General features: G+C 39.2%; 2 protein-coding genes across 2 annotated transcripts; both read right to left on the reverse strand.

Annotated features, from left to right (window-relative positions):
* Positions 6,639 to 7,046, reverse strand: LOC107636709. The gene has a single exon (XM_016340201.1). The coding sequence runs from the start codon at positions 7,044 to 7,046 to the stop codon at positions 6,639 to 6,641; it is 408 nt and encodes a 135-aa protein (XP_016195687.1).
* On the reverse strand, positions 9,337 to 10,368 carry LOC107636707. Its single transcript, XM_016340200.1, has 2 exons — positions 9,838 to 10,368; positions 9,337 to 9,720 (listed from the first exon to the last, which is right to left on the reverse strand). The coding sequence occupies exons 1-2, from the start codon at positions 10,366 to 10,368 to the stop codon at positions 9,337 to 9,339; spliced, it is 915 nt and encodes a 304-aa protein (XP_016195686.1).

Here is an 18,452-nt window from a genome sequence, read left to right on the forward strand (position 1 = left end):
GCAAATTGCTGAAAAAGCTAAGGAAGTATCCTGATGAGCGGATAATTTATACGTTTTTTGGCATTGTTTTTAGTATGTTTTTAGTATATTTTAGTTAGTTTTCATTATATTTTTATTAGTTTTTAAATAAAAATCACATTTCTGGACTTTACTATAAGTTTGTGTGTTTTTCTGTGATTTCAGGTATTTTCTAGCTGAAATTGAGGGACCTGAGCAAAAATCTGATTCAGAGGCTGAAAAAGGACTGCAGATGCTGTTGGATTCTGACCTCCCTGCACTCGAAGTGGATTTTCTGGAGCTACAGAAGCCCAACTGGCACGCTCTCAATTGCGTTGGAAATTAGACATCCTGGGCTTTCCAGCAATATATAATAATCCATACTTTTCCCGAGATTTGATGGCCCAAATTGGCGTTCCAAGTCAGCATAGAAATTCTGGCGTCAAAACGCCAGAACTAGCATAAAAACTGGAGTTAAACGCCCAAACTAGCACAAAAGCTGGGGTTTAACTCCAACAAAAGTCTCTACATGTGAAAGCTTCAATGCTCAGCCCAAGCACACACCAAGTGGGCCCGAAAAGTGGATTCTGCATCATTTACTCATTTCTGTAAACCCTAGGTTACTATTTTTCTACAAATAGGACCTTTTGCTATTGTATTTCATAGACTTTTACACACTTGATCATACTTTTGATCTCTTGATCACGTTTGGGGGCTGGCTATTCGGCCATGCCTGGACCTTTTGTTCTTATGTATTCTCAACGGTAAAGTTTCTACACACCATAGATTAAGGTGTGGAGCTCTGCTGTTCTTCATGAATTAATGCAAAGTACTATTGTTTTTATATTCAACTCAACTCTATTTCTTCTCTAAGATATACACTCGTTCTTCAACCTGAAGAAGGTGATGATCTGTGACACTCATCATCATTCTCACCTATGAACGCGTGCCTGACAACCACTTCCGTTCTACTTGTAATAGCTTGAGTGCGTATCTTTTAGCCTCCTAGTTCATGACACATGGTTGCCTCGCTTGACAACCGAGCCTTCCATTCCGTGAGATCAGAGTCTTCATGGTATAGGCTAGAATCAATTGGCAGCATTCTTGAGATCCGAAAAGTCTAAACCTTGTCTGTGGTATTCCGAGTAGGATCTGGGAAGGAATGACTGTGACGAGCTTCAAACTCACGAGTGGAACAAAGCATCTTCATACGCTTATCTGAAATTCCTACCAATGAATTACATAAGTATCTCTATCCTATTTTATATTTTATTCATCTTTTAATTATCAATTCTCCATAACCATTTGAATCCGCCTGACTGAGATTTACAAGATGACCATAGCTTGCTTCAAGCTGACAATCTCTGTGGGATCGACCCTTACTCACGTAAGGTTTATTACTTGGACGACCTAGTGCACTTGCTGGTTAGTTGTGCGGAGTTGTGACAAAGAGTTGAGATTACAATTGTGCGTACCAAGTTGTTGGCGCCATTGATGATCACAATTTCGTGCACCATATCCTAATCTAAAACACTCTGAGGTTGCACAATATTTTAAGATAAAATGTGATTTAGATCTGAACAAGTCTTCACTGACTAGGGCTTTAGGACATGCTAGATGTCATTTATGCAACTTTAAGGGCTATTCTGATTCTCGATAACAAGTCTTATAACTAATGTTTTTATTGAATCAGGGCTTCATCCATGCAGTTAAGGAAGTATTTCCAGATGTCCATCACATATGTTGTGTTTGGCATTTATGGAAGAACTTTGATAAGCAATGAAAGGATCTCCAGCTTAGAAGGCTACTGTGGGATTGTGCAAGGTGTACTAGCCAGGATGGATTCTTTGAAATTATTAAAAAGATTGAGAAGGTTAATAAGGATGCTTGGGATTATTTGAACAAGTGGCCTAGAGACTGTTGGAGCCGGACTTTCTTCAATAATGCACTTAAAATAGACAACATCTGCAATAATGCTTGTGAAGTCTTCAACTCTAGGATCAAAGAAGCTAGAGCCAAACCTATTATCACACTCTTAGAAGAAGTTAGGATGTATGCATTGAGGTCTATAGCTAGGATCAAAGTCAAGCTTAATTCGAACATTGAAATTCTACCTCTAATGTAGTGCAATAGATTAGAAAAGATAAGGAAGGAGTAAAAAAATTGGGTATTTATGTGGTCTGACATAAACTATAAAAAATTCAAAGTTCATGGTTGGCGAACCAACATAGTTGTGGACTTGGGTAAGAAGCTCTACACATGTGGTTTCTAGCAATTGAGTGATAATATTTTTTTAACATGTTGATTGTTATCTTATTATTGCTATCCATGAGTCGCAATTGAGTTTATAGTTGGATTATTATTATTATCTTTGTTGTTGTGTTAATTCTGTTTAGGGATGCCATGTGTGCATGCTTGTGCTGCATTGGTAAGAGCAGATAAAAGACCGGATGAATTTTATCATAAGTGGTTGACTATAGAAGCATATAATGACATATATGCCTTTCATATCAATCCAATTCCAGGTCAAGCACTATGAAAAAAGTCACCATATAACAGACTACAAGCACCAAAATTTAGAAAGAAGCCAGGGCCAATTAAGAAAAAAAGAAGAAAGGATGCAGATGAGGAGCCAATGCAAGTGGGAGTAAGAAGCAGAAGACCAAGTTGAAAAGAATTTATAAAAAAGGTCACTTTTGTTATTGTGGTGAAGCATGACACACCAAAAGAAATTGTGCAAAGAGAGCTACTGATGAAGAGGCTGTTGCTGCTGTTGTAGAGGCTGCTGCTGCTGCTACAGAGGATGCTGTTGCTGCAGAGGCTACTACTACTAATGGTGGTGAAGGTCAAGCCAACAATTTTGCTCCAATTGGATCGGTAAATGGTGGTGAAGCCACCCCTGTTCCACAACCTCAAAGTGAAATCCAGCTTGAACTCAACCATCCTTGTCAGAAACTGATGACTCTCAACAGGTTCACAATATTAAATGACATTGATTTTATTAAATAATATTCTTATCAATTTTACTAACTATTTTACATGTTTCTGCTGATAGGTTTCATCCACTCCTATTAGGCCACCTGTAACACCCTAATTAGCCTAAGCTTTACCTCGCGTCGTAAAGCGAAGGTTAATCAGAGCTTACGATAGTTCTAAGCTCATACAATATATATATATAAGGGAGAATATAATGTAGAAGTCCGATGAAAGATATAGCTCAAAGTTAGGATTTAAAAGTGCAAAACGTACTAACGAAGCATCTAACTTAAAGCATGAGAAACAGGTGTGATATAAACAAGGATAATAGTATAATAGTGTAATATCATAAGAAATCTAGCCACGACTCGCGGAGTTTAAGCTGGCTAGCCATATACAAACCATACAGAAACCTGACAGTAAAAACAGCTTATACAGTTTTGTTCTCTCAAATACAAGCCTCTAGGCAAAACCAAAATATAAAAGTGAGAGACATATAAACAAAATAAACCAAAAAGACTCCAAAAGAATCCAAGATCCTCCGCTTCTGTCACCATTCAAAACAACTCACCGAGGTGGGTTGCGACCTGCATCTGAAAAACACAACAGAAATATGGTATGAGAACTGGAGGTTCTCAGTATGGTAACAGTGCCCAGTGATGTAGGATATAAGACCCCGAGACGCCAAAGGAAATCCTAAGCTCCATATCCATCACAAGATTCAAACTTAAGGCATACTAAAACAATTAAGCATAATTATATAAAACCTTAACATAAATAAACTGGGTACTACATCTTAGGGGAGTTTCTAATTTAAACCAATACCGCTGTCCCACAGCCTTCACCAGCCTACCCTCCATGCGATCCCATCGCCTCCGCCTTTCAAACCTCCTCAATCCCAGTAGAAAGCACAATTATATACAATGCAAGTAAAACACAAGTAGGAGCATAATAAGCAATTAATTCAAGTAGCAATTAGGCATGTTATACAAATAGGCAAACAATCTCAAGTCGGCAAAGCATATAAACTGATAGAAAATGCACATGATAAATGCCTGCCCTACTGGCTATGATATCACATTGTCGGTTCAACTACCAACTCGACACATCTCCGTGGAGATGTTGCCCTTCGGAATCATGGTGTGGGAACCCCCGAGATATAGTGCTCAGATCACTATCCAGGGTTTTGCGCCTGTACGCTCTGATGATCCGAAGGGATGCGAGCGGGATCTATTGCCACCGGCCTCACATCTAAGCGCAAGCAGGATGAACCACCGCCCTTACGCCGTCGCTGCTACCTCGACAGGCGGGATCCAACCTCGGCCCTTAGCGGGCGCATAGCGTCTCATAATCTCAATGAAAAGTAGTGCAGTGGTTTTCAAAAATATTTTTAATACAAGATGGATCCATCACTTCATTCAGAGCCCTCGACTCTTTTCAACCACTGTTCATTCACATTTCAGTTTTGAACTCAACAGTTCCTTAATCCTCATCTCATTTCTCAACCATTCACCACATAATATTAAACCACCTTCAGTACGCCAAAAACCTAGGCCTCCGTTTTCTAAATTTTTCCAAATAATATCGTCTAAGACCCTTAATATCCTTTCCCATTTTCAAGTATCCAAAAAATATGCCCAAAAGTCTTAAAAAAGTGTTATAGAAGCTTACAACCTTGTTGGGGAGGTAGAATAGTTGAAAACAAAGCGAAATTTGAGAAACAGTGCGTGTGCGGCCGCACAGGGGTGTGCGCGCACGCTCCTGAAAACTTGAAAATCTGTTCACTCACACAACCTGTGCCAGCGCCCCCAACAGACTGGCCTTCCCAATGTGTGCGTCCGCACAGGCCTGTACGTACGCACAGGTTGAAATTCTTCCTTAGATATGTGCATGCACAAGCTGTGCTAGCGCTGCAAATAGAACGTATTTCTCTGCCTGTGTGTGCGCACAGGTGTGTGCGTCCGCACAGATCAAAATTTACGCAGGTTGTGCGTCCGCACAAGGCTGTGCGTGCGCACATATCAGAAATCATAAAATTCTGCAACTTTGCAGAATTTCAGATTTTTCACACCAACTTTGAATGATCATAACTTCCTCTACAAAATTCTAAATTTTACAAACTTTATATCGATTTAAAGGGTTTTCAAAGATCTTTAATTCTAAATAAATTTCACCCGATTTTGAAAATCAGGGCAAAAGTTATAATCAGATAAAGTTCACCAAAAACTAACTTTTACCCAAAATTACAATTTCCACAATTCCTTTATAAAACACAACCAAGACCAAACCAAACTATTCCAAATTCCAATTCTCATCAAAATCAGCACCCTATGACATATTACACCAAGCTTACCACATATTTTTTCACTTTACCTCATCCTCAATTGCAACATTAATATATTACATATAATCAAACCGCATTAGCATTTTTCCAACTTTATTACTAATCAATCAACATCAATATCACATTTATCAACACAATTCACTCCTCCACTCCACAAATCATTCATCCTCATCACATCACTATCAATCATCAATATCAACTCAAAAATCATCATTTCATCAAACATCATCATAAAATAACATCCAACAATTCATCAACCATTCAAATCCAATCCTATCCTATGGGTCACTAGCCTAAGTGTCCATGAATATTATATACTACATAGAGGAAACCAAAACCATACCTTGGCCGATTCCCAATATGAACCAAATAATCTTTCAACCAAAATCCAGCCACCAATGTAACTCCAACAAGCACCAACAAGCTCCAAACTCACAATAATCAAGCTATATACATATAAATCACCACAAAATCAACATAGGGCTCAACATAAATCAAAAGTTCACAAGAGTTCAAAACCTCTTACCTTTTCCAACAGATTTGGATGTCAAAACCCAAAGCTAAGCAAGGATTAGAGTGAACCTAAACACCAAGAATCACAAAAACTCACTTAATCCCAAGCCCTAGATACCCAAAATTTTGAGGAGAATAACTGAGAGGGATTCGAGTTTTCCTTATCAGTTTCCTGGGTGGGTTTTGTAGAGCTCATCACAAGGAACGCGTAGCCGCTGACGGCACGCAAATCGGAGCACCGTAGCTCAAGATATTAGCTAGAGAACGAGGGGATGAATAGTACTCTTGGGGTTTCACTTATTCTCTTCAGCAATGTGTGGGTGTGTTTGAGTTTGTTATGAATGATTGGGTTCATTAATGAACCCTTATATATGTTGGGATTGGGCCCAACTTGGGTCCGGTCCAACCCGTTAGCGTTTTTAGCCCGTTTGGCCTAACTTCGGACCAAACCTTTAAAATTAACGCCCCGTTTTCCATTTCTATTGTTTTTCTAAGATTTTGGACTATTTTCACTTTTTCTCATGCGGTACCGGGCAGACTTGAACTGGTTCAACCGGTTCAACTGCCGGTTCACAATTTTTCACGGTTTTTTTGTAGAAAACATATTTTCTGACTCGGAAAGACCTACTGAGTCCAAAAATGATGTTTAAAACCTCAAATTCTCACTCTAACTTTTCGGAATCAAATTTGGGCAATTAATCACTTAATTAACCTGTTTGATTAATCGCGGTTCTTATATTCTCCCCACCAAATAAGAAATTTTGCACTCAAAATTTGAATTACCTGAGAAAAGCTCAGGATAATCCTTTCACATCTCAGACTCCAATTCCCAAGTGTGCTCTTCAACTCCTGCTCGCTCCCAAGTAACTTTAACTAATGGAACATTCTTTCCTCGCAGCTTCTTCACACTAGTGTCATCGATTCTCGCTGGCGTTACTTGGAAAGTCAAGTTCTCTTTCAACTCGACCGATTCAGGCTCCAACACATGAGTCGCATCCGACGTGTACTTACAGAGTTGTGACACGTGGAATACGTTATGTAGGTTAGATAGGTGAGGTGGCAAGGCCACTTGATATGCCACCGGCCCGAATCGCCTTAAAATCTCAAACGGTCCTATATACCTCAGATTCAACTTCTTGGTCTTGATTGCTCTTCCAATTCCAGTTGTCGGTGTAACTCTAAGGAATACGTGCTCTCCCACTTCAAACTCTAACATTTTCCTTCTCTAATCCGCATAACTCTTCTGTCTACTCTGAGCAGTTAGAATCCTTGCACGAATCTTCTTAATGTTCTCAGTAGTCTCTGCTATTAAATTAGAACCCAAAACACTTGCTTCACCAGCTTCATACTAACAAAGTGGAGATTGGCACTTCCGTCCATACAAGGCCTCATACAGAGCCATCCCAATGCTCGCATGAAAGCTGTTGTTGTATGCAAATTCCACCAATGGCATATAACGATCCCAACTCCCGGGTTGATCCAACACACATGCTCTGAGCATATCTTCTAACGTCTGAATAGTCCTTTCCGACTGTCCATCGGTTTGCGGATGATATGTGGTACTGAGACATAGCTTTGTGCTGAAAGCTCTTTGGAAAGCTCTCCAAAATCTTGAAGTGAATTGGGGATCACGGTCTGACACTATGCTCGACGACACACCATGAAACCTTACTATCTCCTTGATGTACAATCTCACCAACTCCTCCATAGAATAGTTTACTCAGATAGGCAGGAAATGAGCGGATTTGGTTAAGCAATCCACGATCACCCAAATCGCATTAAATCCCGACCTAGTCCTCAGTAAACTGGTCACAAAATCCATTGAAATTCCTTCCCACTTCCACTGAGGAATTTCATGTGGTTGTAGCATCCCCGACGGTCTCTGATGTTCTATCTTCACCTTCTGACATGTCAGGCACTTTGATACATGTTCTGCCACATCCTTCTTCATACCGGGCCACTAGAACATAGTCTTCAGATCGTGGTACATCTTAGTACTTCCAAGGAGAATAGAAAATCTGCTCTTGTGCGCTTCTCTCAATATATCTTGCCGTAACGTCCCAACATCCGGCACAATGATCCTACCCTTGAATCTCCACAATCCATCTTGATCCCATGACACTCTCCATTGCTTCCCTTGTTTGATAGCTGGCAACACCTTTGGTAACACGTTATCATTTTGATGAGCCTTTAGGAGTTCAGATTTAAAATCACTTGAGATTTGTAACTGATTTAAGCAAGCTCTTCCGGCATCTTCACCTATATCCAAGTTAAGATCCACAAACTTCTCCACTAGCTCCTCTTCCTTGATTCTCATCCAAGCTATTGTCAAGGACTTCCAACTCAAAGCGTCTGCCACCACATTTGCCATTCCAGGGTGATAACTTAACTCAAAATCATAGTCCTTAAGCAACTCCATCCATCTCCTCTGACGCATATTAAGCTCTTTCTGATCAAAGATGTACTTGAGACTCTTATGATCAGAAAAAGATGCTAAATCTCACTCCGTACAAGTGGTGCCTCCAGATCTTCAATGCAAACACAATCGCCGCTAATTCCAAGTCATGAGTTGGGTAGTTCACCTCATGCGGTCTCAGTTGACGCGATGCGTAAGCAACCACATTCCGGTGTTGCATCAACATGCAACCCAAACCCTTCAGAGAAGCATCACAATACACTTCAAACAGTTCATGCGGTTCCAGTAAGATCAAAAGAGGTGCTGAAGTTAGCTTCTGCTTCAAGGTCTGAAAACTCTCTTCACACTCCGACGTCCAAACAAAAGGCATTTCTTTTCTTGTCAACTTGGTCATCGGTAGTGCAATTCGGGAAAATCCTTCGATCAATCTCCGGTAATATCCAGCTAATCCCAAGAAACTCCTAACTTCTGTTACCGTCGTTGGTCTTTCCCATTCCATCACCACTTCTACCTTAGAAGGATCTACCGCTATACCTCCCTTGCTCACCACATGACCTAGAAATTTCACTTCCTCCTTCCAGAACTCACACTTCGACAACTTAGCATACAATTTCCACTCTTTCAGGATTTGCAGCACAATCCTTAAATGTTCCTCATGTTCCTTTGCCGTCTTGGAGTAAACTAAGATGTCGTCCATAAAGACTACCACGAACTTGTCCAGAAAAGAATGAAAGACTCTGTTCATGTAATCCATGAAAACAACAGGTGCGTTCGTTAACCCGAAGAACATCACCGTAAACTCATAGTGTCCATAACGCATCCTAAACACAGTCTTAGGAATATCATCCTCCTTCACCCTTATCTGATGGTAACTGGATCTCAAGTCAATCTTGGAAAACACTCTAGCTCCTTGCAGTTGATCTATCAAGTCATCTATTCTTGGCAGCGGGTACTTATTCTTCATAGTTACTTTGTTCAGTTGTTGGTAATCCACACACAGTCGCATTCCTCCATCCTTCTTCTTTACCAATAAAAACGGCGCTCCCCACGGTGACACACTCGGTCGAATGAAACTTTTGTTTAGAAGCTCTTACAACTGAGTCTTTAACTCGGCCAGCTCTATCTGAGCCATCCTATAAGGAGCAATTGACAGTGGTCCGGCTCCCGGCACTAATTCAAACGCAAACTCGATTTCCCGTTGAGGTGGGAACTCAGGGATATCTTCTGGAAATACCTTCGGATAATCCTTAACTACCGGAATCTGATCTAAGCCTTGGGTATCGCCCAAAGCGTTAGCAGTTAACAAGATGTAACCCTGACACTCTTCCCCACTACAGTGCACCACTACAAAGTTCAGGTAGTATCCCATGGCTATCACTACTCCACTCTCTCCTTCCGGCATAAATCGAATTGTCCGTTCAAAGCAATCCAACAAAACCCGATTCTTCAACAACCAATCAAATCCCAAAATCATCTCCAACCCAACCATTGGTAAATAGATCAAATGATGCATAAAATCTCTACCCTCAAGTTTGAAACCTACTTGTCTACAACCTGACCTAGTCATAAATGTCTGATGCGGAGTATGTACATGCAGATCAAAAGGTAACTCTGACACTTTCAAGCCTAATTCCTCAACTTTAGCAAACGAGATAAACGAATGCGATGCTTCAATATCATATAATGCTATTAAAGTCTTATCACCAAATAAACAAATACCTCTCATCAACAGATCTTCCTTGGAAGCATCCTTAGCATTCACAGCAAAAACTCGCCCCTGGTGCTGACTCTGACCCGCATTCGGGTTCTTCCCACGAGTGCAATCCCTCGCGATATGACCAGGCAGTCCACAGTTGAAGCACCCACTCTGACTTCCTCTTCCCTTGCCACGCTGAAACTGATCATGAGTGTTCTTCCTGAAACTACCTTGACTTTGATGCGCAGATCCTCCTCTCTTAAAGTTTTGACCCCTCGGGTGGTAATACTTGCCACGTCCCTTGCTAGTATTTTCTCCGTAGGCGTCCTTGGATGCCGCTACGGTCTTGGCATACTCCTCAACCACCCTTGCTTTGTTCACCAAGTCGGAGAAGACACGGATCTCCATAGGGGCCACAGCAGTCATAATGCTATCCTTCAAATCCCTCTGGTACTTAATGCACTTCCAGCTCTTGTAAGCCTCCGGGGCTCCCTGACACACTCAGAAAAATCTACAAAGCTCTTCGAACTTGCTTGTGTAGTCCGCCACAGATAGGGAACCTTGCTTCGGCTGCATCAGTTCCATCTCCTTCGCTTCCCTTGCAGATTCAGGAAAGTATTTCTTATAAAAGGCCGTTCAGAACACATCCCACGGAACATCAGCGTTCTGTAGCTGTAGCAAGCGACACTTTGCTTGCCACCAAGGCTGGGCCTCTCCCGCAAGCTGATAAGTGGCAAACTCTACATACTGATTGTGTGGAACATGTTGCGCCTGTAAAGCACGCTCCATGGCCTGGAACCAGTGGTCCACTTCAGTAGGATTAGTTGATCCTCGGAATGTTGGCAGATGAACCTTGAGGAACATCGCCAAGGTCATCGGAACTCCTCCCGTGTTATTTCCATTTCCCTCAGCATTATCATTGGCATTTCCTTCGCCATTCCCATTACCATTCCCGCTCCCGGCCGGTTGGCCTAACCTCTGCACAGCTTGCAGAGTCGCAGCAGCATTCGCTTCCATGGTGTTCGCTAAGTTAGCCATGGCCGCCATGAACTCGGCATGGTTATCAGCTGGTTGCTCATTCCTACTTTCCCGTGTACGTGTTCGACCTCGCCCGCGAGTGGCCATTAGGGTTCCTGTCTACCCCAAACAATCGATATCAAGGTGATCAGTCTCAATATCAAAAGTCTAGTGCTTCAATTATCCCAAACAGACACTCACAAACAAGCATGCTATGCATATATCAAATAGATAACCTAATAGCATCAAAGAAAAGATACACAGAGTATGCAATGAAGCACAATCGGTCCATCCCTCAGGCTCACAAGGATGAACCACTCTGATACCACTAAATATAACACCCTAATTAGCCTAAGCTTTACCTCGCGTCGTAAAGCAAAGGTTAATCAGAGCTTACGACAGTTCTAAGCTCATATATATATATATATAGGGATAATATAATCTAGAAGCCTGATGAAAGATATAACTCAAAGTTAGGATTTAAAAGCGCAAAACGTACTAACAAAGCGTCTAACTTAAAGCACAAGAAATAGGTGTGATATAAACAAGGATAATAGTATAATAGTGTAATATCATAAAAAATCTAGCCACGACTCGCGGAGTTTAAGCCGGCTAGCCATATACAAACCATACAGAAACCTGACAGTAAAAACAGCTTATATAGTTTTGTTCTCTCAAATACAAGCCTCTAGGCAAAACCAAAATTCAAAAGTGAGAGACATATAAACAAAATAAACCAAAAAGACTCCAAAAGAATCCAAGATCCTCCGCTTCTGTCACCATCCAAAATAACTCACCGAGGTGGGTTACGACCTACATTTGAAAAACACAACAGAAATATGGTATGAGAACCGGAGGTTCTCAGTATGGTAACAGTGCCCAGTGATGTAGGATATAAGACCCCGGGATGCCAAAGGCAATCTTAAGCTCCATATCTATCACAAGATTCAAACTTAAGGCATACTAAAACAATTAAGCATAATTATATAAAACCTTAACATAAATAAATCGGGTACTACATCTTAGGGGAGTTTCTAATCTAAACCAACACCGCTGTCCCACAGCCTTCACCAGCCTACTCTCCATGCGATCCCATCGTCTCCGCCTTTCGAACCTCCTCAATCCCAGTAGAAAGCACAATTATATACAATGCAAGTAAAACACAAGTAGGAGCATAATAAGCAATTAATTCAAGTAGCAATTAGGCATGTTATACAAATAGGCAAATAATCTCAAGTCAGCAAAGCATATAAACAGATAGAAAATGCACATGATGAATGCCTGTTCTACTGGCTGTGATATCACATTGTTGGTTCAACTGCCAACCCAACACATCTCCAAGGAGATGTTGCCCTTCGGAATCATGGTGTGGGAACCCCCGAGATATAGTGCTCAGATCACTATCCAGGGTTTTGCGCTTGTATGCTCTGATGATCCGAAGGGATGCGAGGGGGATCTATTGCCACCGGCATCATATCTAAGTGCAAGCGGGACAAACCACCGCCCTTATGCTGCCGCTGCTACCTCGATAGGCGGGATCCAACCTCGGCCCCTACCGGGCGCATAGCGTCTTATAATCTCAATGAAAAGTAGTGCAGTGGTTTTCAAAAACATTTTTAATACAAGATGGATCCATCACTTCATTTAGAGCCCTCGACTCTTTTCAACCACTGTTCATTCACATTTCAGTTCTGAACTCAACATTTCCTTAATCCTCATCTCATTCCTCAACCATTCACCACATAATATTAAACCACCTTTAGTACTCCAGAAACCTAGGCCTCTGTTTTTCTAAATTTTTCCAAATAATATCGTCTAAGACCCTTAATATCCTTTTCCATTTTCAAGTATCCAAAAATATGCCCAAAAGTCTTAAAAAGGTGTTATAGAAGCTTACAACCTTGTTGGGGAGATAGAATAGTTGAAAACAAAGCAAAATTTGAGAAATAAGGCGTGTGCGGCCGCACAGGAGTGTGCGCGCGCACGCACCTAAGAGTTTTAAAATGTGTGCATACGCACAGGGGTGTGCGTACGCACAGGTGTCAAAACTTGAAAATATGTTCACTCGCACAACTTGTGCCAATGCCCCCAACAGACTGGCCTTCCCAACGTGTGCGTCCGCACAGGCCTGTGCATACGCACAGGTTGAAATTCTTCCTTAAATATGTGCGCGCACAAGCTGTGCTTGCACTGCAAACAGAACGCATTTCTCTGCCTGTGCGTGCGCATAGGCGTGTGCATCCGCACAGATCAAAATTTACGCAGATTGTGCATCCGCACAAGGCTGTGCGTGCGCATATATCAGAAATCATAAAATTCTGCAACTTTACAGAATTTCATATTTTTAACACCAACTTTGAATGATCATAACTTCCTCTACAAAATTCAGAATTTTACAAACTTTATATTGATTTAAAGGGTTTTCAAAGATCTTTAATTCTAAATAAATTTCACTCGATTTTGAAAACCGAGGCAAAAGTTATAATCAGAGAAAGTTCACCAAAAACTAACTTTTACCCAAAATCACAATTTTTACGATTCCTTTATAAAACACAACCAAGACCAAACCAAACAATTCCAAATTCCAATTCTCATCAAAATCAGCACCCTATGACATATTACACCAAGCTTACCACAACACCAAAACTCTCTTCTAAAAAGAAGTTGTCCAAAGCCACAAAATCAACTTCAGAAAACTGCAATCTATCAGTAAGCACTCCACCTGCTACCATCCCACTAGCTAGCACTCCACCAGCAAGGAATTATCCACCTGATTCTATGACAGGTGCAACAAAGGGAACTGCTACAAGGCTTGCAAACTTCTTGAAGTTTGTGTCCAACCCTGAATTCACACCACCCAGAATAAAAAAATAAAATACTTAGATTATTATGTATATGAAACAATTAGTGTTTTTGTCCATCTATTTTGTTTGGATTATTTAATTTCAATATTGTCTTCATTAGGATCATATGGCTTTGTGGCCTTGTAAGGCCTTAATAATGAAAACTTTGACATCATGGATGAACAATATTTCTTGGTGAACAATATTTTGGCTGTTTCATAATATTATGGAAAACAATTATAATATGGATGAATGGATTAGTATTTCATATTATTTCTCAAATTTCCAAAATATGCAAGCACGATGATGTCGCTTACTTTAATTTGCATTTCTTTCAAAAAAAAAAAGACAGGTACAAGTCTAGGAACAACATATGCATATAACATGTCATTTGTTTTTGTCCAGATAAAATTGGCCAAATTACCTATCCAACTTTAAGAGAAGAACAACTCATATAATCAGCAGCATAAATACAAACACCAAAATTCTACCCATTTTTATAACCCTAACTTCAAACTCTAACCTTCCAAGTTTCCAAGCAATCTTCATCTTCTATTCTTTATTGTCAATTGAAGGGTTTGTTCTACCATCACATATTATCACATCTTCCAGAATTTTATCTATCCACAGAAACAACTCACACCACCTCTTACTTACAGGATACACCCACAAAAGTGAATCAGCCAAGTTTATATCCAGAAATACAACAAAAAATAACAACCATTTACATTATAGTTTGGACAACCAAAGAACGATCTCCCTGGGTTAGAATTCGTCCCTAACCATCGCAACACTAGTCTTGACCCGCACCCACATCATTTTAGCAAACGCGAATCTCTGTTTCTAGTTATTCTCCTCATAATGCTTTCAAAAGATCGTGGGTTGTTCGAGCTCCCAGTTACGTTGCTCGTGCTACCCATAACCGTGTGGCTTTGAAGATGGAGAAGCCAAGACAAGAGAATATAACTGAAGAGATGATAAGAGAGTGGGCAATGCAGAGAGTGATCTTCAAATTTGGGGATTAGGTTTTTTAACTTCAATTTAGGGACTAAATTGAATAAAAAAATTTTACTCATCCACGTCAGCTAGCCATTTCGTTGCCAGCGTGTCACAGAAGAGTCTAGATCAGTTTTCCGGTGGAGCCAAGTAGATGAAAATTGCTAGAAGCACGACTGTGGGTCTCGACATTCAACTTCAGGGATGAAATTAGGTAACTATTAAGCTCAGGGACTACTTTGAGACTCGAGTGTAACTTCAAGGGCTACTTTGAGGCTTAACTCCACCTTTTAAGGATAAAGCTTTTGCATATTGGCTATTGTTCCGAGGGTTACCAGAAACTGGGTTGCTTTTGGGCCTGAACGTAAAGTCTAGACTCTTTTTGAGGCAGCGTCTAACTTCTTCTGATATCGAGGTGCTGCCATCTGAGTTCCTCATGAGGAGGTGAGGGTGGTACCTGCAAGGGACTCCGATGCTTAAGTTAGCAAGGGTTTAAACAGGTTTTAAGTAGATTGGGTCTTTAATATACCTGAGGATGTTAGTATATTTATAATGGAAAAGATAACCACCTTTTAAAGTAGTTTCACCTTTAATGGTGGATAACTGTTCCCTTTTTCTAGAGAAGTTGTTAAGATCTTCCTTCTAGATAAGTGAGAGATATCTTAGGAGTTAGTTACTTATTGGAATAAGTAGAGCTGAACTACCGTCGTCGTACGAGGTCAGGTATGTGTAGTAGTTAGATCTCTTGAGTATGCTTCTATTCATTTTGCGCTAGGGTATGAACAGTGCTCCTGCTTGAGTCTGAGCTTTTTGAGGTCGAACTCGAGCATTTGTAGATCCAACTGGTCTATGGCAGATTAAAACATCAGCTCGAACAAACCATCTTCCTTGGAGCAAGGTTGGGCACTCGATGTGTTTTAAAAATCGAGACGTTACGTCTTTTCATAGTTTTGCGCACATTACTCTATGGCTACCTTGATAGCCGTGTGCCATAAATGAGGGGTCGCAAAATTACTCTTTTGCCCTTGGGGTCTTATAAATACCCAAACTCATTTTTCTTTCTTCTTTTTCGCTTCTTTTCTGAAACGTTTGCACTCAACGTTTTTTTCCTCTTTCAATCTTTTCAACTTTCTTTCGTGCAACCACTCTTGCATTCAAGATATCTTTATCTTGAGGCCTAGAAGGCCTTGCTCGCACTTTTGAGAGAAACGTTTGTGTTTTGCTGCTTGTGTGCTTCATTTCATTTTTCAATCAAGGTTGGTCTTCGCCTCTCCCATTTATTTTCTGCACTTTTGTTCTTGGTTGGATAATGTGCTTCTACTTTTGAATTCCTTTTTGTTGATTTGGCAATGATTCTTTGTGTATTTAATGGTTCTATGTTGTATTCGTTTGAGAATTTGCTTTTTTCTTGAACTTTTATTGTTGCCACTGAGAAATTGAGGGAGGGGGGTTTACTTTATGTTGCCCCCAAATGGTTCCATGTTTTCCATTGAAGATGGGACCATTTTCATATCTGTATGTTTGTTTGGCATACAAAGGGCTGCAAGAACTATATCGTTCTTAGTTGATGATGACCCAACCTCTTTTGATTTTGTGTAAATGCTTATGTTGTTATCCCTAGCATGCCAACTTGTAGTGATGATCTTCTTTTATTGTATTATAAGTATAGCTTTTATGTCTCGGTCAGTAATTCATAACAAGTCCTCTAAAGTCCATCTGACTTGACTTGGGTAGATATATATGTTCTTACTCACATCCCTGTTATTGATAACGAATATGTTGAAACCTTTCGTAAGCATCATAGGTTATGTTTAAATTGGAAGGATGAGAGAAGATACGAAATTGTAGTTGCCAATCCTGAAAAGAGGGTCTGTTTTTTTCGACTTGATAAGTCGGAGCATCATTTCATCTATGTGTATGATTGCATTTTCACAACATTAGAAGTTAGCCTTCTATTTTTCGACTTTGAATCTAAGGTCCTTAACCCTTCCCAACTACATCCTAATTCTTGAAGTTTCTTGAAAATATATCAACTTCTTTGTCGAAAACTTGACGTCCTTCCTTCTCTTAAGATCTTTTTTTTACCTTTGTCCTCACCAAACCTTTCAGCTCCAAGAAACAGGGTTGGATCTCCTTTCGAACTATTCAGAGGAGGAAGTTTTTGCCATTTTTATGATTATTTTCATGACTTTAAAAATTACTTATTTAAGATACATTCTGTTGAGGGTGTCCAACCTTTCTTTCCATGACTTTTAAAACGTGGCTTACCAGCTAAAACCTTTTGCCACGCTTTTAAAGTGTGACCTATTCCTTTGTCAAATTAAAAAAAATAAAAAAATAAAAAAATATAAAAATATAAAAAAATTATTTTTTATTGATTTACATGAATTATTTACATGCTATAATAATAATTTAAATTAAAACTGTAATGTTCCCAAAGATACGAAGGATGGAAAAACAAAAAGTGATATACAGCAGAACTACAACTAATAATTTAATTTCCTAGTGATCCTCTCACTCTCATTATTCAAATTTTGTAATTCTGCATTCAGTGATTCTATGGTATTTAAAAATTTTTTTGATTTATATTCTACCGCTTCTTTAGCAGAATAAAAGGATCACCTGACACGTCAACATTCAATAGTTCAATGCATTTGGGATAGTGAAAAGAAATAAATAATCACTCTTATAGCTAATAAATGATCAGTCGACAAAAAAGAATGAGAAAACCACCGAAAGCAAGGACATACTAAAATGTATTTGTGTAATAATAGCTATGAAAATAGGGATGACATAGCTTTCAAATTTGACAGCTACAATAAAAAAACGGGTGGAAAATCACTACAAAATAGAACAAAAATATAAGTGCTTCTACTGAAATAAAACATGAAATCAGAACTAAATAGAATATCCACAATAATAACAGTTAAGGCATAAACTAATGTGCTTCTACTCAATTGCTTATTAGACATAATTCATGATAAGGTTTAAGTATTATGAAAATAATTATAAAAAATTATTTTGATAAAAATAATTATAAAAAATTACAAGAAAGAGAATCATTTTTATTTTAGATTTAATTTTTTTATCATATGTCAATATTTTATTTGTTGGTCAAACTTATGCCACACTTAGCCACCAAAATCAATACCACCAAAGAACTTTTCATATATATATATATATGGTGAAGTCTCTGGTGACCAGAATATTAATGGCTAAAGATGGCTAAGAGTTGACCTTCAAATAAAATAATGACATCTGGTGGATTTAGTTTCACAACTTTTTAATATTCTGAAGGGTGGTTAGGAGTGTGCAATAATTACTAAAAAATTTATATTGTGGATAGAATTGTCATTTGAGGTTACTTTATGTGTTGTTGGGTCTTGAACAAAAATATTATTGGGCCATTATACAAAATAAAATTAAAACTGTTCAAATATAAGGTCTAATAATTTTTTTGGCATAATTGTAAAATAAAATTTATTTTTTCAATAATTTATTCCTTAGTTTGTTTATATTTCTCTAAAAAAAAATAATCGTAAAAAACATTATGATATCCTAAAAATTTTATTAAGGAAACAAAATTAGTATTTTTTACGAGATATATTTGTAAACTTTATTTTTTATATTTGTTTAAAAAATTGTTAGATAGTG

This window comes from Arachis ipaensis, chromosome B04 (genome assembly GCF_000816755.2).
Source record: "Arachis ipaensis cultivar K30076 chromosome B04, Araip1.1, whole genome shotgun sequence".
Classification (NCBI taxonomy): domain Eukaryota; kingdom Viridiplantae; phylum Streptophyta; class Magnoliopsida; order Fabales; family Fabaceae; genus Arachis; species Arachis ipaensis.

Excerpts from the sequence above, each read along its gene's own strand:
- LOC107636707 (XM_016340200.1), bottom strand. The coding sequence starts at position 10,368 with ATGACTGCTGTGGCCCCTATGGAGATCCGTGTCTTCTCCGACTTGGTG. Across the intron at positions 9,721-9,837 it reads AGTTACCTTTTGATCTGCAT|ATGATTTTGGGATTTGATTG; the intron begins GTACATACTCCG and ends GTTGGGTTGGAG.
- LOC107636709 (XM_016340201.1), bottom strand. The coding sequence starts at position 7,046 with ATGTTAGAGTTTGAAGTGGGAGAGCACGTATTCCTTAGAGTTACACCG.